The sequence below is a fragment of the Cyprinus carpio genome, chromosome B12 (genome assembly GCF_018340385.1).
Source record: "Cyprinus carpio isolate SPL01 chromosome B12, ASM1834038v1, whole genome shotgun sequence".
Lineage (NCBI taxonomy): Eukaryota > Metazoa > Chordata > Actinopteri > Cypriniformes > Cyprinidae > Cyprinus > Cyprinus carpio.
Genome location: NC_056608.1, coordinates 17,342,072 through 17,360,490, shown reverse-complemented (window position 1 = coordinate 17,360,490; position 18,419 = coordinate 17,342,072). Strand labels below are relative to the sequence as shown.

The following is an 18,419-nucleotide window of genomic DNA, read 5'->3' as shown; positions in this document are numbered from 1 at the left end:
TTCCACCACAGTTGAGTTAAAAATGTGATTCTGTAAGTTTCTCAACATCTCATGTCATTATAAATGAGAAACGTAGTTTCTCACAAAAAAAATTAGAAACATCGTGACTTTCGTCTCGACTTACATCTCATTGTAATGACATTTTTCCTCATAATAATGATAACTTATCGTAATAATGACTTATCATAGACTGTGTACTTATAAAGTGGTAGGAAAAATAGTAAATGTCTGTAAACAGAAAAACGCTTTTAGCCAGTCAGAGAACTAGCCAGTCATAAACGCTCTCTGCCCGTCAATCATTGTCACCGTCAGGTTTGGTGACATCGCATTGGATGAGATGATTTAAGAAGGCGGGGTTTAGAGTGAGAGCGTGAGTTTGACGCAAAATGGCTAGAGTTCTTTACATTGCCGTTTGTAAACCAGTTTCATGTAACATTTCAGAGATATTAATCAAAATAAGTGGACAAAAAGAAATGTTGGATCACAGGATGGTATGTTTATTCATTTAGTCGATCCGTTACTAAAACAACGTAACAAAACTTTATTTATCCCATATAAGTAGCATTTATTATAATTCTTCAAGTGTGCAAGACACATGATTACTGCACATTAAATGAAACAGATTTAAATGAAGATTTAGCTTCATGGTAGAATAGGCTTCAAAGACACAAGCTGCTCATGTAGTATCCCACAAAATACTGCAAATTAATAATACAGGAAGATACCAAGTCATAATCAAGAAAAGATCTTACAAATACAGGAATTTCTTCCCACAAAATCCTGCTAAGTTATTATGAAGGAGGGATCCAAGTCATATCCAGCAACCAGAATATCATAGATTCTTTATCTAGGCCCTTTTGACACGTTTTAACTTTTGACTGTGAAGAAACCTTCTATGAAAGGGTTTTGCACACTTGCAAAGTGCAGATCAAGTTCAAATTCATTCATGTTTTTGTTAATACTTTGTTCTCAACAGCAAATTTGATCATATGACTCCAGGACAGTCACAGATCAGGCCATTTTCTGAGTCAGCCACATCAACTGGCATCAGTATTCGGAGTAAGTACATCTGAGGTTGCCATGCCCTTTCCCATCACTCATTGTCTGCCTACTGCAAGCTGTGGCAGTTGATATTTACAAGTCAAAGATCCAAAGAAATTTCAAGAATGCAGTGTATCAAAGACTTTTTCTGATTTCATTGTTGAGTTCTAGAGAGCTAAGTCTTATGCAAAAGTTAATATAAATATAAAGCTTTGAATATAGTTTTTACACATAATGCATTCAGTTGAAATATTTGTATTCCCTTTTTCAAGAAAAGAAACTAACTGGTATAACTGAAACATTGTAAAATTGTCAATAAATAATTTTTAATGCCAAATTAAGCAAATACATTTACTATTTTAACTTTTTTTAACTTAAATGACTTTATTTTTTTTTTGTCGCTGTGAATTAAATATTATTTTGCTTAAGTCTAGTATTATATACAGTGTTATGGTTGGTTTCCAGGATGTCGCTGTGCGGTTGCTAAGGTGTTCACCATTTTTGACTCCAAGTCCCCTCACTGACCATAACAATAAAGCAAGGTCCCATGACTTTTCTAGTTGTCTGTGATTTACTGGATAAAGATTTTGAATTTTACTCACAGTTTCTGCCTGATAAAATATATTCATTACAGTAAATATATTCATTACAGTGTATATATATATACTATATTACTATACTATATATGACTATATTACATGAGTTGTGATTTCTAGAGTCCAGGGCCCATATTCACAAAACATCTTAAGGCTAAAAGTAGCTCATAACTCGGCGGTTTAGGAGAAAATCTTAAAAATAATGGGCTTCAGTCCTAAATTTAGGACTCCTAATTTTTAGCTCTAAGAGTATTTCACAAAGCGTTTTAGCACTAAAACTAGCTCCTAAATCTGTGAAACATTAGAAGTAGTGAAGAGGACTCCTAAGTCACTAAGACCAAACCACAAACTATCCTTAAATGGCTGTTGCCGGCAGTCTGTCTCGGAACGTAAACATTTTAGTATCATGCTGCATTTATTTGCACACATATTTTTTTCACGCATCTTTTTTGGTTTTGGAGGATATCCCAACTACAAATTTTCCTTTGATTATATCCTTGTTTTCATTAACAAATTGGGCAAAAAGTAACAGCTTTTCTTACATTCAGTTTGGTTTTCTTTTACGTTTGCATGTCTTACTATCAGCCATGATTATTCTACTCTGTTAATTAAAAGGCTGTTTATATGAATATCCGCTAAATGTTTATGAGAAGCACACATATAAGAGACTTACAATTAGCTGAACATATACTTGTTTAATTAGTGACACTTAGCCTGCATTTTAAAATCTTTATTTGAATGTTGCAACATTTTTATTTTTAAACCTTTATTTGAATATGACAACATAATGACAGAGACCCCTCCCCTCTCAGCCAATCTCTGTGTGCATAGTTAGTAAGCATGCTGACATCATCCATAGCAACGAGGTCAACCTTGCCCTTACTCTTAGCTTAAGACTTCTCTTTATTCCTTAGTAAAAGTTTGTCAGAGCAGCTTTGTGAATGGGTTTTAAGAGAAAACGCTTAGCTAAAAACTTTTACTGCTATTTAGGAGAGCTCTTAGTGGTAAGATATGAATACGTATCTAGGTGTAGAAATCACATTTCTTTCTCATATATCCAGGTTTTTCAAAGATAAATCTGTTTTTGAGAGGGTTAAAAAATATATTTATTTATTTTTAGTTTTTTACTGCTTGTTTTGTCTTATTTTAAATCATTTTAAGTCATTTTGAGACTTTAGAAATTTGCTGAGGCCCCCTAGTGGGGTCTCCTGGGTGCTTTGCAGGTGATTGTCCTAGATTGCATATTTAGAACTTGGTGCTTGAAGCTTCACAAGGTAGGAAAGATACAGAAATATTTAGCATTGTTAATGGTATGGCATGCACACCTGATACTACATAACACAAAGGAGTCTCGGGACATCTGAACAGCTTGAACACCTGGAAGGCTCTTCATAGTCAGCTGTAACGCTAGCTGTCCCTAGGCTCTGGGCCTCAGAGTTGATTTGCATCTGCCATAGTTTTTTTCCCAGGCATTGCACTCTAACGTATCCCAGTGGTCTCTTCCATTCTCATGATAATGAGCACAAGAGAAAGTAGCCTTTGCTGTGCTATAATTTTATCACGTGGGATATCAGTGCCTGTACTATCTTCACCTGATCATTTTACATCAGTGCTAGTAATTAGCTAATTTTGGCTGTGTGTATGTTTTGATCTTATAATATTTGATCTTATGACTGTAGGCCAGTCCCCACAATGTCAATGACATTTGGTCCCTACAAAGCAGGATAAACAGGAACACACACACATTTACACACATATATATAACCAAAACAAGACAGAGATGCTGATACTTAATACACATTTATAAAGAATGTAGAGTATTTCATAATTTAATGACTATTTTATGATTTGAAATATAATGTGATATAAATATATATAACTGTCTACTCCACGTCATAATAAACCCTGCACTTTATATATGAACACAGAGTTTGAAACACATCTGTCTACAAGAATTTCCACACAGAGATTAAGTTTTAATTGTGTTTAAACTGTTGATATCACTGTGAACAAACTGAACCGGCTGACCTTGTATTCATGATTCATACACATGAAGAAAGGCCAAACAGGGATACTTGCCTATCCTCAAGTTTAAGGAGACAGACTGTCTGAGGATAAATGCTGCTTCTCTAAGTGCCCTGCTTTCCTTAGAGGCTGAAACACAATCTCTGTGAATGGCACATCCTTTGACTATCAGATTTTGTGTGCTTGTCTTCAGTCTTCTTACCTTATCCGGGGGCCCATCTTGATCTATACAGGCCCCATCTATACATTCTGCATCGTATGCTTGATCACGGAAATCTTAAAGGCTCTTTGTACGCCCATTCCCAGTGTGATGTTTTTGGGGTGTGTGACAGTGCCAGTTCATGGGTGATGACTTAGGTGGTATATTTCGGATCTAAGTGCTTCTGATGCCATGAATCATTATCAGTCTGACTTGGGGTTCCGGAAAAAGCTTGTTTCCTGACCTGCACTGCATTGTAAGTTCCTCTAAAGGGTTGCGGGTTGTCTATACCACCATGCTGTGTTATTATGACATTTTGCTCTTTTTTTGCACTCTACGGAAATGGAAATGATCTGTATGTGACATTGATAAACTTCTTGGTATCTTAAAGGATTAGTTCACCTGAATATAAAATTTGTTGAAAATGTATTCACCCTCAGGCCCCTTAGGTCATCATAAATGAGTTTATTCATCGGATTAGATTTGGAGAAATTTAGCTCTACTTTAAGATTATATTTGCTCACCAGTGGATCCTCTGCAGTGAATGAGTGCAATCAGAGTTCAAATAGCTGATAAAAAACATTACAAACATGTAGCTTTTCACTTCACAAGACATAAATTAATGGACTTTAGTCGTATGAATTACTTGTAGATTATTGTGATAAATTCATCATTAAGAATTTTTTTGCATCAAACCATTGCTTCTGGCTATAATATTGTTTTGATGTTTTTATCAGCTGTTTGGACTCATTCTGATGGCAGCCATTCACTGCAGAGGATCCAATGGTGAGCAAGTAATGCTAAATTTCTCCAAATGTCTTTTGAAGAAAAAACTACCTAATCTAAATTTTGGATGGGCTAAGGGCGAGTAAATTTTCAGCAGATTTACATTTTTGTGTGATCTTTATCCTTTAATGATGCCCATTACTCTCCTTTCCCTCAAGATAAACAGCATGAAGATTGTGCACAGCTGTATTACTGTTTTGGCTAAGCTCAATGAGACTGACCTTAATGACACTGTGCCTCTTTGAGAGGCTGTCTGGCACGACTAGGGTGCATTAGATAACTACTGATGGCAATCCACTGATCAGCATGGCCACCTGGCAGAGACGAAAGTATTACATAACCTGGAATGAGTGTAAATTGGAAACTCCTTTAAAAAGCTAATTTTCAAACTCTCTAAAAAAGATGCCAATTTCTATTAGATCTTCATGTAGAAACCAGAATTTGCAGGTAGGAATGATCTTTGATAACATAGAGTTCCTATATCAGAAACTCATGTGAAGGGCTGAAATGTGTCTGGCAGTTTAATTTTATGTGAAAATGAAGTAGTAATGGACAAAATTACCATGTTTTTAATTAAAGCTGAGAAAATGGTCTTCCCCTTGAGACACTGGTCATTTAAAAGTCAATGTCTGGCCAGCACAGAGAGCTTTTGTGCTTTCCTTCACAATGCTATCACCAAAAGTCCTCACCAGACTGGCTGACCAAAGAAGCGAGGGAGGTTACTGCCTACCAGTGGATCTATAAAGCAGCTCTTGTGCCGACTTCAATGAACTCTGCTTTTAGGATTTATCATCATTTACCTGCAGAAGAACCGCCCAGGAACCATGCAAACCTTCTGCTAGAGACCTGAGCCAACGCTTCTTCTAGATCCTGCATTGGAGATGGTACGAACATTAATTCTAAATCAGATATTATGGTGCTTTTGTATTGAAAATAATCATGTTAGCATTAAATATAGACTATTCAGGTCATGAGTAAGCTTGTATCATGTATAAAATCCTGAACAGAGACGTTTTAGGTAAATGTAACAGTGCACTCTTTGTTCAGTCTTATGAAATGGCAGCTGTTGGTGTAATCTTCATTCTCCTACCCATGACATGGGCCTGTGCCCCTCAGAAAGCTGGTAAATGCATCATATTTTTAACATCTCCTCTCATTGTGGATCAAAAGGCTGTGTATTTGTTGTTGGCATGATTTAATTGGCTAGATAATCCTGACAGACCAATTTGTCATCTGTTTCAGATTACGTCATGGTATCATGTTTTCCCAATGCCATCATTGCAAACGTGCCAGAATGTCCATATGGATGGGAGATTGGCCAGCTGTCACTGGGCGGCGTGTGCTACACCGGCATTAACACTCCGGGCTTCTATCGTTTCACCATCCCAGACCTGACTCCAAAGAATAACTCATACTGCGGCACCCTGTCTGAGGTGAGCCGTTTGATTGGTTTAATGTATCCTAACTATTATTTAATCAGAAAAAGAGCTAAAAATTGATCAGCTTCTATCTTCTTCTCAGTATGTAGGAGGCAAAGACCCACGGTACATATTCTACAACTCAATAGTATCCAACGACTCCTCTCTCACTGTCCGGAACCAGCCCGTCAACTACACATTCAGTTGCACCTATAAAGCAGCTTATCTGGTCAACAATGCTGTTTTTAGCCAAAGGTAGATCCCGTTACACTGACGTCAAGTCCAGTAGGTGTAGATTTCATAGAGCCTGTGCATTCTGACCGTTGACTTGCAGCGTCTTTACTAAACCCTCTGCTTCTTCCAGAGTGGCAACAGTTTATGTCAACAACGGGAGTTTAGGTTCTTTTAAGTCTCAGTTGTCTATGAATGTGTTCACAGTGAGTACTTACACTTTCCTTAAAAGTGTCCAGTGATGACGAATATACAAAAGAAAAAATTTCCTTTACATGTTATTTGTGCGATTTTGTATAAAGGATATTTTTTCCCAACAATTACAGAAAATGTCTTAGTAAATATATAATAAAATAATATAAAATATTTAAAAAAAAATTTAGTATCATATTTTTATTATATTTGTTATTATATATTTGTAAGATAAAATAAATGATATATATATATATTTTTTTTTACAAATATATTAATTATATGTAACACTGAATTTGTGATTTTTTTTACTTTGGGGTTTGTAGAACTCAAAGTTCCTCTATGCAAAAGATGCACCATATGTGATTGACACATCAGAAATCGGATCGGAGGTGTTCATTGGCATTGAAGCAAAAGGACTTAGTAATCGGTGAGTTGCTCAAAAGCAAGTTGTGTAATTTGATCAAATACACAGATAGTCAGTGTTAAAGACTCTATTTAATGTCTATAGATTCAAAGTAGTAATAACAAATTGCTGGGCAACACCTACTCCATTTTCAACAGACAAGAAACGGTGGACTTTAATTCAGAACAGGTAAAGTTTTATTGTCAGTTCAAACATAATAGATGTTACTGTGATTTAATACTGCTCACATATATTTGCTATTGGTTGACAGCTGCTCTTTAGACAACACAGTCACCATATTTGAAAATGCCAAAGACAGTCGGTCCATGTTCAAGTTCAACTCGTTCCGCTTCCAGCGGCTAGAGAAAGTTTCCACCGTGTGGCTCCACTGTGAGATTCAAGTATGTGATGGGGAGAAGCTATTCTGTCAGCCGGTGAGTATCAGTATCAATTTAATGCTGTTGTAGTTTCAAATTTTTTTTCTGGCTCCATTGAGACTCCTCTTAACTCTATCCAAGACTCCATGTACATCAAGAAGCACTGAATTTGAACCTGATCCAAATGGAGGGATCCTGTCCATGGAGTTTCAAGTCAGAGGTATTTACCATTTTTACTTCTGCATGATTCCAATTTGATATTCAATAACATGTATTTAAAACCTCATAACTCTGTTTACAGCACAACACTCCTCTAGTTATATTCATCCTGCAGGTAAGTTAGAACTATCAATGCAATGCAAGACACATGATTTTCATTATTGATATATTATTTTTAAGTACACCACAATTTTACAGAATTACAGCTGATTTTATGTTCATTAAAAATAATTTTTGCAAATTTTAAACTATCTTATCAAACATAACCAAGTCACTTCTTGATATAATGCTAAATATTTCCTGTTCTTATTCTTCTATTTTCCAGGCCCATTTCTGTGTCTGCTGTCCATATTTCTACTGAATGAATATTTAGGATACTTCAGTTGGTAATGGGGCCAGATGTGGATCATTCAAATGCAATGAATCATGCCTTTGCACTCATACAATTACATACAAATATTTCGAAATAGACACGCATGCATGCATACACCCACACACAGCAACCATACGTGTCTCAGGGAGTGTATCGACACATTCCTTTAAACGTTCACTTGCATTTCTTTTCTTATATTTTTTTTTTTTTTTACAGTTTTTTATTTGGTATTCCTTGCATGAATATTGGTAGGATAAGAATATCATTTCTGAAGCAGGTATTATCAATTGTTAATCTTTATTCTAATCTTAATCTATAATCTATAATCTAGACATATTCTTGTTTTTATCTTGTTTGCGTTATATATGTAAAAATATTTTTAAATGTAAAAAATAAAAATAAAAAATTTAAATAAAATTGTTGTTTTTTGTGATAATCCAAGAGTATATATAAATTCATGGTCAAACTAGATATCGGGTACAGTAAGTGTGTGCATTTCTGTTATTTTAGCCATGGCTGGAGTCCGCTGGATTGCTCTTCTGTCTCCATGATTCGTTGGGGTTGCTTTGGTTTTCTCCTGTTTAGATATGACATGGCAAGACTGTCCAAATTCATTGTGTCAGGTCTTCATATAGTACTTCCTTTTAATTAGCATGAACACCTCAAACTGTGCTAAAATCATGAAATATACAAAAAATAAGTGGATTGATACTTACATCTGTTCCTGACTTAGGACTTGCATCACAGTCCTGGCCAGTGGGTGGAAAAATGAATCCAGATTTGCTTATCAACCAGAACGTTTTCTGTGTTCCCTTTCCCTAGAAAACACAACAGAGATATGATTACATGCACAGACATGCCATGGCAGTAAACACTGTTAACTGTACAAACAAGTTTGAGGCCACTATATTAAAAAACTATATTACTATCAATTACATCATAACATTTATTTGTTTTATATTGTTCTCAATCCTAAAACATACAGGTTATTTCCAGGTTTGTATGGAAAAAATAGATCATAGTTAGTGTGATCTTAGACTTTTGGAGCCCACTGTATAAAAAGTGGCATTATACAATTATTTCATAACTATTTCGAATTTATACCTTTATTTCTATATAGCCCCTCTCCTCTAGTTCAAAATTTCCCATCTTGAAGAGAATATCAGCAGTGCTCTGGGAGACATGGATTCTTAGTGCTGAGAAGGAAATCAGTAAAAATAAAGTATTTCAAGAATGTCAATAGATTTTTTAAAACATTAAATATTATATTATAAATGTTGACTGATTAAATAAAGGTTAAATAACTTATAGCTGCTAAAAATGAGAAAAGTCCTTACGAAGACTATTGCTCTCCATCCTAGAAGCCATGTTCACTGTATCGCCAAATAAACAGTAAAGGACAGAAAAGAGCCCAGTCTTGGCGCGATAAGATAAGTGACCCTAATAACATAATCACATTAAAATCCTATAACACACATTACAAAACCCCTATTTTACCAATTACTTAAACCTGATCAAACCAATTATGCGGGGAAAACTCCTATTTTACTCTTTACTGAAGCCTGATTTGTTCACGTTTGTGTAGCTGCACAAACCAATGGTGCTTTAGCCCGCTAGAAAGCGTGGAGCTGACCCTTATATAAGTCAATTAGGAGCGCCATTCATCAGATCATTAGACTGAAGCGACAGTCATCGATTCTCATGCACCATATAGCATGGCAAGTGACGGTCTCTCCCGTTGCGTGAAAACGCATATGGGGAACACATTCAATCAAGCCGCGCTATAAGCATGAATATAAATATTGTTATTTTCCCAGCCCAGTCTTGGCGCGATAAGATAAGGGCCCCTAAGAACATAATCACATTGCAGTCCAAGCCAGTAGTTGAGAAGCATGAATATAAATATTGTTATTTTCCCACACTCTCATACTATTTGTTCTGAAAGATTCAATCAACAAAACAATTTGCAGTTGTGGCCTAATGGTTAGAAAGTCAGACTTGTAACCCAAAGTTCGTGGGTTTGAGTCTCTGCACCAGCAGGAATTGTTGGTGGGGGGGGAGAGAATGTACAGTGCTCTTTTCCATCCTCAATACCACGACTGAGGTGAGACCCTTGAGTAAGGCACCAAACCCCTTAACTGCTCACCAGGCACCGCAGCAAAAATGGCTGCCCACTGCTCTGGGTGTGTGTTCACTACTCACTTGGATTGGTTAAATGCAGAGCACAAATTCCGAGTATGGGACACCATACTTGGCTACACGTCACATCACTCAATACACTTATAGCATGTACTTGCATACCAGAATTGATCCCAATCCGTAAGGCCAATTTTTCATTAGGCAAATGCCTAATTTTGAACCTTTTGATGGCGGATAGGAAGTGGAGTGCTATAGTTGAGATCTCCTCAGCATGACGAGTACCGTTACTGATAGGCAGTCCACTGGCCACCATATATGCATCCCCTATAGTCTCCACCTACCAGAGAAATAACATTAAGAAGTAAGTCAATGTAGATGAACTAGAAATAAAATTGAATTGATAGAAATATATGCTCATTAAACATTAAAACATCAAGAAGCATTCACTAAGTCCTTCATCCATTCATGTCAAATGAATGGATGCAAATCTGGTTGTTTATTCACACAGAATTTTTGAAGTAAATCATAAATAATGAGGAGCAAAAATTTACTCAGAATTCTGCATTCAGTCCGAATATTTTGACAACCACTCTAGCAGAGCTTGAATGGACAGAGTTGCATATCAAAGTGAGTATTGTTTTAGTTACCTTGTAGACATCGTATAGCTTGATGATCTCATCGAAAAGACTGTAGAGGTCATTGAGGATGGTGACCACCTCCAGAGCCGAGCTAACAGAGCACATGGTGGTGAAACCCACAATGTCAGAGAAGAAAATGGTCACCATGTCATAACTTTTGGGCTCCACTGGTTTTCCAGACATTAACTGATCAGCAATATACCTGTAAGAACACACTGCCATCAGCGGACACTTTCAAATGTATATGAATGTATAAGAGACAATGTACAAAGTCCCTAAGGGGATGTGGAGATGAAAGAAAAATATTAGATGAGAGGAAAATAAAAAGTATTATCTTCCCCCAAGAAAACTTTGCATTACTCACAAAAACTTCTGAAATAAAAAAGATATGAGGTGAGAGAAATAATTGTATTTCAGTGCTTTTGCGATAAAACACAAATGGTTTGCAAACAAACACAAAGTTTCTCAGAGGATAGCAATACTTTAGCACAGCAAGGCAATTTTTTGAGGCGCATTTAATACTTTTTACATGTAAAAGTCGTACAAGTTTTGTGCAAAAGTTCTGCGAGCAAACACAAAAGTTTCTCCCGTGGAACGCAAATGTTTTGTGAAAACATTTTCCCTCCCATCTCAGTCTTATTTTTTTTTTTTAAACAAAAAGCGTGTTAAGCACCTTTTCATCCTCACATTATAAATGGCTCTATGGTGTAATAAATTCATTTTTAAGAGCATTAATAACTTATAGGGTTCCCCAATTAATAACGACTGCTAAAAATACACGTGTAATACAATTTGGCTGATAATAGGCTGTATAATAAAAGTAATGAAAAGTACATTAACAAAATGTCATTGTCCCAATGATACTATCAAAGTTTGTTTACTTTGGCAGCATGCTAGATAGAAGCTTATCAGCTCTGCTCTTTTCTGCTGTGAGCTGATTGGTTCTCTCTTCCACGACTTCTTCCAGATGATTGGCATATTTCTCCAGTTTGCTCACCATGTTGTCTAAGATGTTAGCATGGCTAGGAAATTGATAAATCAGCACAGAGTAAATCAAATTAAATATATATTTAGGAGTGCCAAGACCACTGGATAGACAGCTACATAAAACATGCACCTTTCAGGACATGCCTGACGTAGTTGTCTCCTGATACTGACGAATGGTGGTCTGTGGTCTGGGTTCTCACTCCAGCAGGCTTTTAGCAACGGGATGAGACGTTGATCACAGACATCAGCAGACAAGGTTGGTCTAAGGGGCTCCTTGCTCACTGGAGTCCTTAACTGTTTAATAATCTCTAATGAATGAAATATAAAATACTGAAAGGCCAAACTTAATCCAGTTGGATAAGGAATGGAAAATTGGGTGCCATGGTGACCAGTACCAGATTGATATATGTCAAGAAACACAACACAGGCATTACCTTTTGGTTCCAGATGAACATCATGATATGGGCCCACCTCTGTACTGTATATCAGCTCACCCATAATTATGGCAAAGCTAAAGACGTCTCCTTTCTGGGTCCCATTGAAAGGGTAGTAGACCTCTCTCAAAAACTCAGGAGCAGTGTAGTACATCTCTTCATAATTTGGATTCTCCATTGGGATCATTTTGTGTTTGGTACCGTGTTTGAACTCCCACAGGCCAAAGCCAGAGAGTTTGATCTGCAGCCTGCTGTCCACTAGACACGTACTGGGTCTCAGATTTCCATGAGATTTCACACTGCTCTTATGTATGTACTCCATGCCCTGCAGAGAACATACCACAATGAAAGGTCTCACTTTTGGACCAATCTTGTTCAAGATTTGAAGATCAAGATTTTCCTAGTGAATATGCCAACTAGAAATCTAGATGATATAATGTAATGAAGGATACAACATTTAAACAACATACTCACATTAACAATGTCATAAGCAAAGGACAATTTGAACATCCAGTCCAGATCAATTTCACTGTTCCCAAGAACATCCTGATGTTTTAAAAGCATAAACCAAATATACTTAGAGTCTGATGCTGAAGACATATATGTTTCCAACATGAGAAATACAATTTCTTTTGACAAACAATGAGACCATTTTAAGGTTATTTCAAGTTCAAGATCATTTCTCCAGTTTTCAAATTACTTTTTACAATCTTTTAGAGGCAGCATAAATGCAATAATGTTTTTAAATGCAATATATATTTAATGCAAATGCAATAAAAAAATTGCAGCTTAATTGCACTGCTTGTCACATTATTTTATTATTTTAAAAAAAAGAATCAAACAAAGAAGCGTAGTTTGTTTTTGATTAACTAAAAATTATATGGTCACAGTATTTTAGTATGGTGTCATGAAGAATCAATCAAGGAAAATCGTCCACACTGGTGGAAGAATAGATGTGCAAAAACTGGTTCCTATCATTTTTTAAAAGATTGGAATGGTTCCTAACCTTACACTGAACAAAACTGGATGTAGAAACAATTTTCACTCAGAAATTGCTAATAAATTTCACAATTACAAAGAAACTGAAAGGAGCATATTAAATAAAACATAAAATTTAGAAGAACTGAAGTGACTAAAACTGAAACATTATTTAATTTAGTACTCCAGTAATCTTTGTTTTACTTACAACTTTAAAAAAGTTATTTTTTCAGTGTACAGTATACACACCTTCAAGCTTCCTTTCTTGCAGTACTGCATGAGGATACAGACATTTGGTGGCTCGATGCACACACCGAAGAACTGTACTATGTTTTCATGTTTCATTTCTTTCACCTACAGCAGGGATAAACACAAGCATTAGAGTATTAGCAAAATATTGGCCTGTGACTTCATTGAATCTCTCAAAATATTGGGAATTTTACCATGTTGAACTCTGCAATGATCGATGGCTTCTTGATATCAGTAATGATTTGATTTTTCAAATACTTTATGCCCACTTTGTTTCCCTGCACCATGAGCAAAGAGAGTGAGTTAGTTGAAATATTTGGGTGTAACATGTAAGACATTATTTTCTAATATGTGATTCAGAGTTTGTACCTGATAGAATCCAATAGTAGTGTAGATGGCTTCTCTAGTACTACAGCTATTTGAGGAGAGCATGGATTGAGAGCCACCACTTCCACATTTGCTTGGTGTTGTACTTGCAGACAGTGTTTGTGTTCCCTGTATAACTCACAATAATACGGCAGTTTATGTGTTAATGCTCTGCGATTAAAATACGATGGCATTTTCATAGTACATATAGAGTACAGTATGTCTTCATATGCTTGTATATGTTTGAAAGCATTATTTGGCCGTTTTTACTCACCCTGCTTAAAAAGACCAGCTTAGAGTTAGTTAGATTAGTATGTTTATCAAGGGTGGTTTTTGCTACAATCAGATTTTACATATTCATTGATGGTATTGCCATTTGGTTTGGTGTTATTATTGATAGCCTATTACTGCTAAGCAAAATAGAATTAAATAAGAAATAAATTAAACATTTTCAGTAACTGAAATAAACATAATTAGAAAGACTGATGCAAAACTGAATTCGATTTTCACTGTAAAACTAAAACTAAAATAGAAAATATTCAGCAAAACATTCAATTTGACTGTCCAAAATTACTAAACTAAAATAAAAAATGTAATTATAGTAAAGAATAAATACATAAACACTACAAACTAAATGAAAAAGAACAAGTTCATCTTACTTTGGGCTCTCTGAGGATGGTTATTTCATTGTAGTTGATAAGCCACCAGTTGGACTCATCCAGGCGAGACAGTAGACGGGTCTTCTGTAGAGTCAACAAAGTGATCAAAGCCACTGCTGCCACTCCTAACACAGGCAAAGCCACCAGCAGAACCAGCAGAGATATATCTGAAATCAAGTGAAAAGATGTTATGTCATTTCAAATACATAAAAAAACTTTATGTATGCACATACCGTAGAAATCATTTAGCAATGTCCATTTACCATTGTCTACCCATTCACAGAGCTCATTATCAAAACCACAGGCCAGATTATCTAGTGGAGGTTTTCCACTTTGCCATGCAATGTTAGAAAACCTTGATGTGGGTCTGCAGAACAGATATTTTTCATATAGTCAGAGTTTCAGTGCTATATATCAGTAATGTTAACATAAACAAAATTTTTGTCTCACTTGATCATTTTCGAATGGCTGTCAAAGTCCAAAACAGAAACAAATTTTGTGACCGTTTCTGTTTGTTGTAGGTTATATACTGAATAGTCAAGGTTCCTCTCTCCATATTCATCAAAGTGAACCAGACCTGAAGCCCCTGTTGAAAAAAAAACAGAGGTTATTTTGGTTATTTGCAATCAATAGGAAAAGTACAAACATGTGTATGCGAGACAAAATTACCATAAAACCTAATGTTGGTCCTGTCCCTGAGATTCTGGAGAATCTCTCGTCCGTACCGGATGTCTTTACTGTTTTTAAAGACTTCTTTAAGGCCCATGGCATAAAACAAAACAACAACATAAAAATACACAGCATAAGATCACACAAAAAACAAAAAATATAAAATAAAAAAAATAAAAAAAAGACCAAAAAAATAATTACAAAAAAAAATATGATTTTCTTTTAATTCAATATTCTCACTTCTTTTTCTGAGGACAGGTTGCTGTAAAAAGGTGCCCCTTTTAATCTCTCATAAGCCTGTTCGAAGAAGTCATAGTAGTCATACCCTTCATAGGACTTCTGAGCGAGTACAAACACCATGTCAAAAGCCTTCAGCATTGTTGTTTCATTTGCATCACCCATAGACTTCCACAGGGTGTCCTAAAGAGGAAAACATGCGAGTATGGATTCTGTTTAAGGAAAATAGGAATTTTGACAAAAGTAGTCCGATTCATTTTTCAAATGCCTAGACATATCCACAAATGTCCACTGACTCGACACATGTCTGAATTACATGCTTTGTTTTGTTAATTACAGTCACATCGGCTGCATCCGACAGCTGATTTGTTGCCTCGTTGACCTATCAGGTAATGACTTTGCAGGCAGTGTTTGCCTCATAAAGGTACAATAATTTCCCAAAACTGATTTCGGTTAGGCATCATAATAGTTTCATGATCTTTAATCTAATTAGAGAGCGCTAAATCTAAATAAAGAGAGATAACTGAGTGAATAATTAATTATTATGATTTTTTATTTTTTTTTATGGCTCAACTGTCACGGAATTGAAGTACCAGGATTATGGGATATCATGGGCACATCTGTGCTGACCTTTTTTTCCCTTTACACTCAAGCTATAAGAAAAGCTACACTAAAAATTTACAAAGGAAAGAATACAACAAAAAGGTCTCATCTACAAAACACCTTGAACGGGATACATAAAATACAGCAAAGTGTTGAAAATATGTTTAGCATTTATCAGCTTTTTAAAAAAAAAAAAAAACTTTAGAATTTATTATTATTATTTTTTTTTTATTTAAAGGTGCTGTATGTAGGAATGACACATTATTATACACTTTTCAGTGAAAAATTAAGAGAGTCACCTGTGTTTTCTGTGTACCATTTACTCACCACATTGCCACTGACATCAAACTGTTGAACCAGAAGGAAAACATACTCTCCATTCATTAGGCCTTGTTTCTGAGCTTCTATCATCATAGACGTGGTGTCTTCAGCATTAGCGAGCACAACCACCACTAGAATAAAAAGAATAACACACTAACATCCTATAATCTCATAGAAACATTATTTAGATTTAAGATTTGAATGTTATTCATATAGTATGCAGAAGCTGTACATTGTTATCACCAAGAGATTTCAGATTCTATTTGCAATCAAAGGACTGCCAAGCATATCCTGCACTTTATATAATGGGGCTTGAGAACAATGTACATTTATCAGGGACTTTGATATTATAACTGTTAAAGTGCAGATTAAGTTCACTCATCTTATGCCAACTAACTGCTTTAAGAGGAACAGGCCATGAGGGCATAAGGGCAAGATGCATTTGTGATCTTACACATTTTACACACTGAGATGTAAACTCCACCCAAATAATGTAAGAGCTGAAAGATAAGTGCTGTACTACTATTGACTCACCTCTTGCAACTTTAGAGATGATCTGCAAGTTTCTCTTTGCCAATTCTGGGTCACTGGTATCAAACTTGATACCAGCTGTCACTGTTACTTTGGCCCTGAGCTGCTTTTCCACAGACTTCCATAGAGCATCAACACTGTCCCATGTGTTTGTATCCGCACCTCCTCCGATCATACCGACATACTTCCATCCAAAGAATTCCAGTGTTTTAAGCAGGATTTCTCCAACCCTTTTAATTGGAGGTACAATTTTTATATAAGTGTCATACACCAGAATGTTATCCATTTTTGGTGTCTGGCCAACAAAGCCAAACATGGGAATGTTCCATGAAGATGCTATGAGCCCAGTGACCTGAAGGACATAAGCAAAAATGTCATATTTAAATATTAAAAATGTGTATACTGTACATTTATATTTTTATATATTTATTTATATGTTTAGTTTACATATTAAAACAGTGTGCATATTTGATAATTTCAAGGTACGGGCTATATTTAGAAGAATTTTGGCTGTTTTAAGAAACTATAAAACATCTTTTTAAATTCATGAAAACAAGAGAATGCTAAATTATTGTGAGTGAACGCAAAGTTTCTCAGAGAAATGCAAAACCTTTAGGAGTGAATGTAAAAGCACTGAAATATATCCTATATATATATCACATATTTTTTTCCATTATGTCCTCTTATGGGCTCCATAGCTTTGCAATACTGATACATGTAACTACATAAATTTCACCCCAAAATTAATGTCATTATTTACTCACTCTCCACCTGTTTCACACTTGTGGTTACCAACACTCTTCAAAATATCTGCTTTTGTGTTGAACAGCTGAAAAAAATTCACACTGGTTTGAAACAACTTAGAGGTGAGTAAATAATGAATTATCCCTTTAAGTGATATAATGACTTTACTTTCATGTTTTATCGGCTTATAGATGCTATCCGCTGACTTGCGATGGAAAGTTTGCGTTAATGTAACCTTCTCAGGTGAAAGCTGATTCTGTTTAGAGGTTGTATTTAGACACAGGTCTCTCTCACACATATATGTAAACATTATCAACATTTGAAAACACAGTTGAAACATTGTTATCAAAAAGAATATGTAATTGGTGTGTGGGGGGGTCTCAGTAGTCATAATTAGCCATCCTACCCCCTGTAATTCCTACCCAGATTCTTACTCAACTAATAATAATAATAATGATAATTTACCTGTATCAAATGTCAAAACAAGGCACTTACTTCAGCCTCCTCAGGACAAGGTGGACCAAATAGAGCTGATACATTTTTGTTCATTACTTGATCGATGAATCCCTGAAGTGATAGTTTTGCGTTACAGTCTGTGTCCATGTACACAAAGTCAAATGTGAAGTTTCCACTCAGAGATGGATTTGCATTAATCTTGTCTATGGCTATCTGCATTGCAGACCCCAACCTTAGCAAACTGAAAGGGTAGGAAATGTTCCGAGGAGCTTGGAGGCCAACCGTAAGCTTATACCTGGTTGCCTTGTTGCAAATAACAGAGTTTGTAAGAGCTAATAAAGAAACAAAAATCAGCACCCACCATTGTGTGGGTCCACTTTTGTCTAAGTCAAATCCTCCTGACATCCTACCTGCATTAAAACTCAGTCACAATGATCGGCTTTCAGACATACAGGGGGATATAAATGGACTCTTACCTTCCCTGGGGAAATTAATTCTAATCAAGGGCTTTCTCTGGAGAAAGATCACGTAGCATCTATAGTGCA

General features: G+C 35.8%; 2 protein-coding genes across 2 annotated transcripts; one reads left to right on the top strand and one right to left on the bottom strand.

Annotated features, from left to right (window-relative positions):
• Positions 1 to 257: 257 nt before the first annotated feature.
• tectb (tectorin beta) lies at positions 258 to 7,956 on the top strand. The gene is made up of 13 exons (XM_042735786.1): positions 258 to 491; positions 977 to 1,059; positions 5,431 to 5,531; positions 5,695 to 5,770; positions 5,890 to 6,080; positions 6,169 to 6,320; positions 6,430 to 6,502; positions 6,815 to 6,918; positions 7,000 to 7,083; positions 7,166 to 7,328; positions 7,413 to 7,491; positions 7,573 to 7,605; positions 7,816 to 7,956. Exons 3-13 carry the CDS (start codon positions 5,529 to 5,531, stop codon positions 7,878 to 7,880), a joined length of 1,023 nt encoding a protein of 340 aa, XP_042591720.1. The 5' UTR covers positions 258 to 491; positions 977 to 1,059; positions 5,431 to 5,528; the 3' UTR covers positions 7,881 to 7,956.
• A 241-nt stretch (positions 7,957 to 8,197) lies between these two features.
• Positions 8,198 to 18,279, bottom strand: LOC109100341 (guanylate cyclase 2G-like). Its single transcript, XM_042735790.1, has 21 exons — positions 17,914 to 18,279; positions 16,678 to 17,026; positions 16,150 to 16,274; positions 15,219 to 15,402; positions 14,983 to 15,123; positions 14,764 to 14,899; positions 14,577 to 14,680; positions 14,314 to 14,480; positions 13,658 to 13,783; positions 13,483 to 13,566; positions 13,289 to 13,393; positions 12,536 to 12,607; positions 12,062 to 12,386; positions 11,758 to 11,935; positions 11,522 to 11,662; positions 10,650 to 10,842; positions 10,142 to 10,339; positions 9,201 to 9,279; positions 8,968 to 9,059; positions 8,580 to 8,681; positions 8,198 to 8,464 (listed from the first exon to the last, which is right to left on the bottom strand). Exons 1-21 carry the CDS (start codon positions 18,277 to 18,279, stop codon positions 8,330 to 8,332), a joined length of 3,402 nt encoding a protein of 1,133 aa, XP_042591724.1. The 3' UTR covers positions 8,198 to 8,329.
• Positions 18,280 to 18,419: the final 140 nt, after the last annotated feature.